The 10540-nt window shown below is 51.9% G+C and overlaps 1 protein-coding gene across 1 annotated transcript in view; it reads left to right on the forward strand.

The window, feature by feature from the left end:
• The first annotated feature begins 4374 nt into the window (after positions 1-4374).
• The window catches only part of LOC140720047 (C-type lectin domain family 9 member A-like), a 143597-nt gene continuing 137431 nt past the window's right edge, over positions 4375-10540 (forward strand). Inside the window, exons 1-2 of the mRNA XM_073034947.1 lie at positions 4375-4416; positions 4910-5069. Of these exons, the coding sequence (XP_072891048.1) occupies positions 4375-4416; positions 4910-5069 (202 nt within the window). The remainder of the gene's footprint in view (positions 4417-4909; positions 5070-10540) is intronic.

The following is a 10540-nucleotide window of genomic DNA, read 5'->3' on the forward strand; positions in this document are numbered from 1 at the left end:
CACAGACTGAATCTCACTCCACACCGTCCGTCACACATTCCCGGGGTCAGACCTCAGAGTGAATCTCTCTCCCCACGTATTTCTGCCCCCTTACTTCGGAACGGAGAGCGTGAGTCAATTTAGTTAACTTCACATTCATGTAGGTCCCGCTGTCGTCCGTGCTGTCGAGTATCCTCTACGTCTCTGATCTCAGAAAGGGGAAGTAACCGTTGTCAAAGGAGGCCCGTAATGATAGGGGAGTTAGAACGACACAAAGAAGCACCATAGAAAGGGAAGATAGGGAGAAATGAGTGGTAGAATGTTATTAGAGTAGGTTGCAATGAGTGAAGAAGGAGTGAAAGACGGAGGGAATGTGTCACTCATGCAGACCCTCTATTGTTCAAGAGAATTCCTCCACACCCCCCCCCCCCCCACCCGCGTTTGGTTCCTGGTCTGATCGTCTGACTCTCCCACTGCTCTGCTCATCACCGGGGATTCAGACCCTCTATGTGCGAGAAACCACGGCCGCAGGGTCAATCACCCAACACACCCACCGAAGCAAGCGAGCCCCCTTCCTCCGAGTGAAATGAACAACTCCTCACAGTCTCTCCCTCAGTCTCTCAAATCTACACGAGATTCACTGCGGATATATCGCTAACAACAGATTGTCCTTTTTGGACAATGTAGTGCTTATCAAAGAACAAAGAACATAACCAACGCACGCTGATCGGTTTCACTGTCATCTCCAATTAGAACTTAAATTGGGGGTTATCAGTTTTTCAGAGAAGTCTTGAAAGCGTACGGGTACACTGACTGGGGCCTTCATCAAACCACTGTCTCTCTATTAATCTCCCATGAATGTATCCGAGCCGGTTCAATTTCGCACCTCACTCCCGCTCCGTCCCTCTGTCTCCCCCCTCTATCCGTGTGCTTTCCTATCTCACTTCTCCCCCATTAAGAATTTTCTTACAGTCTGCCCACATTCTCTACCCATTCTTCCCAATACCCTCCCGCTCAGACTGAAATTTTACCTTCAGGAAATGTGACCGGGATGTCTTCAGGAAAGGCGCCGCCCGCCGCTGGACACCGGGATTGGTTACATTCTCTCCGGAAAATAAGGGCGGATACAAGACGAGAAGGCGGCTTTGGAAATGAGGAGGGGAGGGGGAGAAGAGAATTGTGTTGTGGGTGGCGATGTGCAGGAGCGGCTGTGTGAACAAGAGAGAAAGGGAAAGAGAAAGAAAAAGGGAGAGAGAATGGGGGGAGAGTGAGACTTCGGTACAGGACAAGGGAACCCCAGCACAGGATGAGTGAATCCCGGCACCGGGCTGGGCAAGGTAATCCTGGGCTGGGAGAGTAATGGCTACAGGACGGTGAACTTGGACGTAAGTAAGACTGGACGAGACCCGAGGCCTAGACTTGGTCGAGGAAGAGACAAGAACGTAGAGCCCTGGTCGAGGGAGAGGAGTAACGCAGAACAAAGAGCCTGGGTCGAAGGAGAGACAGAACATGGAACACCTAGCGGGAACCCCTCCTTGGGTACAGGACGTAGGGCCGGGACTCATAACACAGAACGCTGAACACGACGAGACGTTTCCAACGCTAGGTAGCGGCAAAACAGCCGGCCCTACCTAGCGAAGGCGTGGATACAGACAGACAGTTCCAAACAGGGCGAGGCTCCAGACACAGACAAGGCTATGCAAGGCAGGCTCCTGGCAGAGGCAAGGCGAGGCAAGGCAAGGCTCCAGACAGAGGCAACGCGAGGCGAGGTAAGGCTCCAGGCAGGAAGGTGAAGGTGAAGGGAAGGGATGCAGACAGGCGGGTTTGGACAGGAACAATCCAACATCCCGAGGCTGAACCCTGAAGCTATTTATGAAGCCAGCCCAAACAAGAAGCACCTGCCTCAACAGAAACTGAGGAAACCCAGAAATCCTGGAATGAGGAGCACACAGGACCATGAACAAGAATGTGGATTTCACGACCGGACCATGATATCCATGGGTAAGTCACAGAGTGACGCTTCATCCGCACTGTCCCATCACACACTCTCCCGGGGTTAGTAAAACAGTGAGGCACCCTCTGCATCCCCCAATCAAATACTTCCGGGGTCAGACACAAAGTGAGACTCCGTGCACAGTCTCTCTTCACAGACTCCCGAGATCACACACAGTGAAGTTCCCTGCACACTATTGCATTAAGGATGTCTGATGTCACAGACAGAGTGAATCTCCAACTAGAATGTCCAATCATACGCATTCCCGTGTGAGACACAGAGTGAAGCTCTCACCACACCGATCCATCACACATTTCCGGGGTCAGGCACGGACCGACAGACAGACAGACAGACCGAACTACTTTATTGATCCCAAAGGACATTGGGTTTCGTTATAGCGGCACCAACCAAGAATAGTGAAGAAATATAGCAATATAAAACCATAAATAATTAAATAATAATAAATTAATCATGTCAAGTGGAAATAAGTCCAGGACCAGCCTATTGGCTCGGGGTGTCTGACACTCCGAGGGAGTAGTTATAAAGTTTGATGGCCACAGGCAGGAATGACTTCCTATGACGCTCAGTGTTACTTCTTGGTGGAATGAGTCTCTGGCTGAATGTACTCCTGTGCCTAACCAGTATATTATTGAGTGATGGGAGTCATTGTCCAAAGTGGCTTGCAACTTGGACAACAGCCTCTTTTCAGACACCACCGTCACCACAGTCCAGTTTTCCCCACAACATCACTGACCTTACGAATGAGTTTGTTGATTCTGTTGGTGTCTAGGACCCTCAGCCTGCTGCCTTAGCACACAACAGCAAACATGATAGCACTGGCCACCACAGAATGGTAGAACATCCTCAGCATCGTCCGGCAGATGTTAAAGGGCCTCAGTCTCCTCAGGAAGTAGAGACGGCTCTGACCCTTCTTGTAGACAGCCTCAGTGTTCTTTGACCAGTCGAGTTTATTGTCCATTCCTATCCCAAGGTATTTGTAATCCTCCACCATGTCCACACTGACCCTTTGGATGGAACAGGGGTCACCGGCGCCTTAGCCCTCCTCAGGTGCACTAGCAGCACCTTAGCCCTTTTCACATTAAGCTGCAGATGATTCTGCTCACACCCATGTGACAAAGTCTCCCACCGTAGCCCTGTACTCAGCCTTATCTCTCTTGCTGATGCATCCAACTATGGCTGAGTCATCAAAAACTTCTGAAGATGGCAAGACTCTGTGTTGTAGCTGAAGTCCGAGGTGTAGATGATGAAGAGAAAGGTAGATAGGACAGTCCTCTGTGGAGCCCCAGTGCAGTTGACCACTCTGTCTGACACACAGTGTTGCAAGAGCACGTACTGTGGTCTGCCAGTCAGGGTAATCAATAATCCATGTCACTAGCGAAACATCCATCTGCATCACTGTCAGCTTCTCAGCGGCAGAGCTGGGCGGATGGTGTTGAACGCACTGGAGAAGTTATAAAAAAAAAACATGACGCTCACAGTGCTCACCGGCTTGTCCAGGTGGGCGTAGAAACGGTTCAGCAAGTCGAAGATGGCATCCTCAGCTCCTGGTCGGGGCTGATAGGCGAAATGGAGGGTGTCTAACAGTGGCCTAAGCATAGGCCGGAGCTGCTCTAGAACAAGTCTTTCCAGTGTCTATATGATGTGGGATGTCAATGACACCGGTCAGTAGTTATTGGAGCCACTGGGACGCGGCGTCTTCGGTACAGGAACAAGGCACGGAGATAATCTCACTCCACACCGCCCATCACATACACCTGGATCAGCCACAGAGTTGAAACTCCCTCCACACCAACCCATCACACACCTCCAGGGGTCACAAAGAGTGAAGCTCCCTCCGCACCATCCGATCACACACTCCCGGTGTCAGACACAGAGTGAATCTCCCTCCACACCGTCCCATCACACATTCCGGGGATCAGACACAGAGTGAATCTCCCTGCACACCGTCCCATCACACACTCCCGGGGTCAGACACAGAGTGAATCTCCCTGCACACCGTCCCATCACACACTCCCGGGGTCAGACACAGAGTGAATCTCCCTCCACACCGTCCCATCACCCACTCCCCGGGGTTAGAAAGAGAATGAAGCTCCCTCCCTTCGTCTCTGCCCCACTCACTTCTTGATGGAGACGGTGAATCCGGTTTTACGAGCTGCATATTCGCGTAAGTCCTCGCTGTCGTCCATCCTGTCGAGGATCCTCTGCGTCTCTGAGCTCAGCGAGACAAACAAACACCAGATGAGCAGCTGATAAAGAGAGTAGCCGAGAGCAGGGGGGAGGAAGTGCTGGGGTAAAGGTAGATTGAGGGCGTGACTGGGGTTGGTCTGGACCGATGACAGTGGGTGGAGGAAGAGTAGTGAGAGTGAGGGGAAGGACAGGGCATGGCGGAAAGTGAAATGTGGTATACTGTGATCAGAAAGGTGGTAAGTGGGGGAGAGAGAGGGGTCGAATTATAGAGGGCGTATTCCTGTAGAGAAATTAGGGGAGAGAGTGACTAAACAGAGGGCGAGCTAACGGGGGGAAAGCAGGAGGAAAGAGGGAGGAGGAGAGAGGAGGGGAGAGAGAGAGGAGAGAGAGAGAAGAGAGAGATGAGAGAGAGGAGAGAGAGAGAGAGAGAGAGAGAGAGAGAGAGAGAGAGAGGAGAGAGAGAGAGAGAGAGAGAGAGAGAGAGAGAGATGAGAGAGAGAGAGAGAGACGGATAGAGAGGGGCGAAGGAAGAGAGAAAGCGCCACAGAGAAGGAAGAGAGATGCAGGGAAATGACGATTGAGGGAGATGGGATATGGAAGTTGGTAGGACATAGCAAGAGAAGGCAGTGAGAAAGGAATGGAAGAGGGGAATAAATGATGGATGATGATTGAACAGGGAGGGAAAGACGAACGGATATATTGTCACTCATTCAGAGCCTTTATTGTTAGAGAGATTTGCAACGAATTCCCACCCCCAATCCCAACCACAACATCCAGTTGATTCCTGGCTTTAGTGACAACGCTACCATTGCTCTGCTTATCGCCAGGGCTTCAGACCCTCTGTGCTCGGGAAACCACGACCCCGGGTCAACCCGCAACTCCCGCCGAAGTAAGCGGGCCCCCTCCCTTCGAAAAAACGGCTAACAACTGATTGCTATTTTTAGACTGTGTAGCACTTATCAAAGAAACCTGACATTTAGATATTGAAATTTACAGGAAACCAACACACGCTGAGCGGTGTCTGAGTATTGACTCTCTTCGCCCATGAGAACAGAAGCTGTGGGTTGTCAGTATTTCAGAGAAGTATTCAAAGCGTGCGGCTACACTGACTGGGCCGGGCATACAGACAGCAAAAATAAAAATAGCAGCGACGTCAGCCCAACAGAAGGAACTTCAGCAGTTCTCTCAGACCCTCCATCACCTTCTGTCTATCATTTTCTCTCACTGCGTCCCTCATTCTCCCTCACTATCTCCCTATTTCTCTCACATGAATGCCTCTAACCCGGATCAATTTCGCTTCTGTCTCCATCTCTCTCCTTTTTTCCTCCACACTCTCTCTCTCTCTCCTCTGCCTTTCTATCTCACTGCCCTCCTCACTAAGCCTTCTCTTTTTGGCTCTCCTCCCTATTTACAGCACTTTCCCACTTCCCACTCTCTCCCGGTCACACTGAACGTTCAACGGACTGAAATGTGACCGGACTGTCTGTCCCTTTCCCCGGAAATGCCTCCTGGACAGCCGAAATTAGTTACATTCAGCACAGTAAGCAAGGGGGCGGTGAATGAAAAGGGTGGCTTTTAAAATGGTGGGCGGTGGTATTGTGACTAAAGTGTGGTGGTGCGGGAAGCGATATGCTGGAGTGTGTGTGTGTGTGTGTGTGTGTGTGTGTGTGTGTGTGTGTGTGTGTGTGTGTGTGTGTGTGTGTGTGTGTGTGTGTGTGTGTGTGTGTGTGTGTGTGTGTGTGTGTGTGTGTGTCTGAGGGGGAGAGAGCGAGCGAGAGAGGGGGGGGGGGGGAGAGAGGGGGGGGAGAGAGGGGGGGGGGGAGAGAGGGAGGGGGGGAGAGAGAGAGATAGAGCGCCTCGGCATCGTCCGAACAAACAGACAAACACTCCCGGGGTCAGACTTCATTGCATCTTCCTCCACACGGTCCATCACACACTCCAAAGGGGCAGAAACAGAGACAAGCTCCCGCGCAGCACATATTCCCGGAATCAGACACAGAGTGAATCTGCCACCACACAGTCCGATAACACAGTAACGCATTCAGAAACAGAGCGAATCTCCCTCTTCACTCCCTCTCTCCCTCTCACCAATCACCAACACTTCAGCGTTCCTATCGTCTCCGATAGTGAGTCTCAGAGATAATAATTGAGTGTGAGACAAGATGTAGACTGAGGAGAGAGGAGGGGGAGGGGAGGGTGGTCTGTGACGGAGTGTTGAGTTTGCAGTCACTGGGAGGAAGTGGTGTAAAACCACACGACCGGCCTGTACTCGCAGAGACGCAGAGAAGCTGAGAACCGAGAGAACGATATCCGGTGGAAGTGAACAGAAATAAATCCAACGGTGTGGAGGGAGCTTGACCTTGTGTCTGACCCCGGGAGTGAGTGATGGACGGTGTGGAGGGAGTTTAACTCTGTATCCTAACGAGGGTGTGAGTGATGGGACGGTGTGGAGGGAGATTCACTCTGTGTCTGACCCCTGGAGTGTTGTGATGTGACGGTGTGGAGGGAGATTCACTCTGTGTCTGACCCCGGGAGTGTGTGATGGGACGGCGTGGAGGGAGATTCACTCTGTGTCTGACCCCGGGAGTGTGTGATGGGACGGTGTAGAGCGAGATACACTATGTGTCTGATCCGGGAGTGTGTGATGGGACGGTGTGGAGGGAGACTCACTCTGTGTCTGACCCCGGGAGTGTGGGATGGGACGGTGTGGAGGGAGATTCACTCTGTGCCAGACACCGGCAGTTTGTGAGGGGACGGTGTGGAGGGAGATTCATTCTGTGTCTGACACCGGCAATGTGTGAGGGGACGGAGTAGAGGGTGATTCACTCTGTACCAGACACCGGCAGTGTGTGAGGGGACGGTGTGGAGTGAGATTCACTTTGTGTCTGACACCGGGAATGTGTGTGGGGACGGAGTGGAGGGAGATTCTCTGTGTACTAGACACCGGCAGTGTGTGAGGGGAAGGAGTGGAGGGAGATTCACTCTGTGTCTGCCACCGGGAATGTGTGAGGGGACGGAGTGGAGGGAGATTAACTCTGTATACTAACGAGGGTGTGAGTGATGGGACGGTGTGGAGGGAGATTCACTCTGTGTCTGTCCCCGGGAGTGTATGATGGGACGGTGTGGAGGGAGATTCACTCTGTGTCTGTCCCCGGGAGTGTATGATGGGACGGTGTGGAGGGAGATTCACTCTGTGTCTGACCCTGGGAGTGAGTGATGGACGGTCTGTTTGGAGATTCACCCTGTGACGGACCCCGGGAGTGTGTGATGGGACGGTGTGGAGGGAGATTCACTTTGTGTCTGACCCGGGAGTGTGGGATGGGACGGTGTGGAGGGATATTCACTCTGTGCCAGACACCGGCAGTTTGTGAGCGGGACGGTGTGGAGGGAGTTTCACTCTGTGTCTGACTTCGGGAGTGTGTGATGTGACGGTGTGGAGGGAGATTCACTCGGTGTCTGACACCGGGAGTGTGTGATGGGGCGGTGTGGAGGGAGATTCACTCTGTGTTTGACCCCGCGAGTGTGTGATGGGACGGTGTGGAGCGAGATACACTCTGTGGTCTGATCCCGGGAGTGTGTGATGGGACGGTGTGGAGGGAGATTCACTCTGTGTCTGACCCTGGGTTGGGACGGTGTGGAGGGAGATTCACTCTGTGCAGACACCGGCAGTTTGTGAGGGGACGGTGTGGAGGGAGATTCACTCTGTGTCTGACCCCGGGTGTGTGTGATGTGACGGTGTGGAGGGAGATTTTACTCTGTGTCTGACCCCGGCAGTTTGTGAGGGGACGGTGTGGAGGGAGATTCACTCTGTGTCTGACCCCGGGAGTGTGTGATGCTGACGGTGTGGAGGGAGATTCACTTTGTGTCTGACCCCGGGAGTGTGTGATGTGACGGTGTGGAGGGAGATTCACTCTGTGTCTGACCCCGGAGTGTGTGATGGGACGGTGTGTAGGGAGATTCACTCTGTGTCTGACCCCGGGAGTTTGTGATGGACGGTGTGGAGGGAGATTCACTCTGTGTCTGACCCCGGGAGTGTGTGATGTGACGGTGTGGAGGGAGATTCACTCTGTGTCTGACCCGGGAGTGTGTGATGAGACGGTGTGGAGGGAGATTTACTATGTGTCTGACCCCGGAAGTGTGTGATGGGACGGTGCGGAGGGAGATTCACTCTGTGTCTGACCACGAGTGTGTGTGATGGGGACGGGTTGGAGAGAGATGGGATGGAGTGCAGGGAGATTCACTCAGGAGTGTATATATCTTCTGTGTATCTGACACACAGTCAAGTTCCCAATAGACAACACAGCACATACGAACTACATTAGACACAGAATAAAGCTATTTCCATATCGGCCCATCAAAGAAAAACAGTGGTCAAAATCAGAGTGAAGCTCCTTCCACACCGTCCCTATCATACACCCCTGGGGTCCCGACAGTGTGACGCTAGTTCCACACCGTCCCGTCACTCACAACCCGTGGTCAGTCGCAGACTGAATCTCTCTCCGCACGTACTGTTCCACCCCTCTTATCTCGGGAAGGAGACCGTAGAGTCCGTTTTTTTTAAAAAAAATCATATTCATGTAAGTCTCGCTATCGTCCATTCTGCCGAGTTTCTCTGCGTCTCTGAGCTCAGAAATTGGAAGCAACTGTTGTTAGAGGAAGATCATATTGACAGGGGAGTTTGACTGACATCAACAACCAGTTGACGGGCTGATAAAGAGAGAGGCCGAGATTAGGGGGAGAAGGTGCCGGGCAGGACGGAGATTGATGGTGTGAAGGCGGGTGATCTCGAGAGATGAGAGTGGCGGGGCGAGGAGCTGTGAGAGTGGGGAAGACAAAGGGGGAGTTAAGTAAGTTTACTTAACCCTAACCCTAACCCTAACCCTGTAAACTTCAATATCTAAATGTCCGCTTTCTTTGAAAAGTACTACACTGTCTAAACATGGCAATCTATTGTTCTGACGTCGCTTCTCACTTTCCAGGGTCAGACACATAAAGAAGCTCCCTTGAATTTCCCAACTTCCAGTAATTCCCTCCCACTCCCTTCCCTCATCCCAGTTTTAATCACTGGAATTTAGAAGAAAAGGGAGGATCTTATTGAAACATATAAAATTCGAAAGGATTGGACAGGCTAGATGCTGGAAGATTGTTTCCAATGTTGGGGAAGTCGAGAACGAGGGGTCACAGTTTAAGGCTAAAGGGGAAGCCTGTTAGTACCGAGATGAGGAAACGCTTCTTCACACAGAGAGCGATGAATCTGTGGGATTCTCTGCAACAGGAAAACAGTTGAGGCCGGTTCATTGGCTATTATTAAGAGGAAGTTAGAATATGGCCCTTGTGGCTAAAGGGATCGGGGGTATGGAGACAAAGCAGGTACAGGGTTCTGAGTTGGATGATCAGCCCATGATCATACAGAATGGCGGTGCAGGTTCGATGGACCGAATGGCCTAACCCTGCACTTATTTTCTATTTGTCTATGTTTCTATTGTTTGACGTCTTCACGGAGGGTGGGGGCTCGTTTACTTCGGAGGTAGTTGCGGGTTGTCCCGGGTTTATGGTTTCCAGAGCACAGAGTGTCTGAATCCCCGCCGATAAACAGAACAATGGGGGCACTGAGGCTCAAACCAGGAATCAACTGGAGGTTGGGGTTGGGTGGGGTATTCGTGCAAATCTGTCTGACAATAAAGGCTCTGAATGAGTGACAATATATCCATCCGTCTTTCTCTCTCTGTTCACTCATCATCCCTCAATCTTCCCTTCTTCCATTCCTTTCTCTCTCCATTCTTCTCTTCCAATGTACCAAATACTAAATTCCATCCCCCTCAGTAGCCCCTTCCCTGCATCTCTCCCTCCTCTCTGTAGAGCTTTCTCTTCTCCCTCTCTTCCTTCGCCCCTCCCTGTCTGTCTGTCTGTCTGTCTCTCTCTCTCTCTCTCTCTCTCTCTCTCTCTCACTCTCTCTCTCACTCTCTCTCTCTCTCTCTCTCTCTCTCTCTCTCTCTCTCTCTCTCCCCTCTCTCATCTCCTCTCCTCTCTCTCTCTCTCTCTCTCTCTTTCACCTGCGTTCACCAATAATCTCGCTCTCTGTTTTCTCATTCTCTCCCCTAATACACCCTCTCTCGCCTTACTCCTCCTTCTCTCCGCAGTATCCACGTCTCTCTTTCCGCCAAGCCCTATCCTTCTCCCCTCTGTTTTTCCACAATCTCACTAATCTTCCTCCAGCCACTCTCATCGGTACAGACCAAACCCTCTAACACCCTCACCTCCCTTTACCCCAACACCTCCTCCCCCCTGCTCTCGGCTCTTCTCTTTATCAACCGTTCATCTGGTGTTTGTTTGTCTCGCTGAGCTCAGAGACGCAGAGGA

This window comes from Hemitrygon akajei, unplaced genomic scaffold (assembly GCF_048418815.1).
Source record: "Hemitrygon akajei unplaced genomic scaffold, sHemAka1.3 Scf000035, whole genome shotgun sequence".
NCBI classification, from domain to species: Eukaryota; Metazoa; Chordata; class Chondrichthyes; order Myliobatiformes; family Dasyatidae; genus Hemitrygon; species Hemitrygon akajei.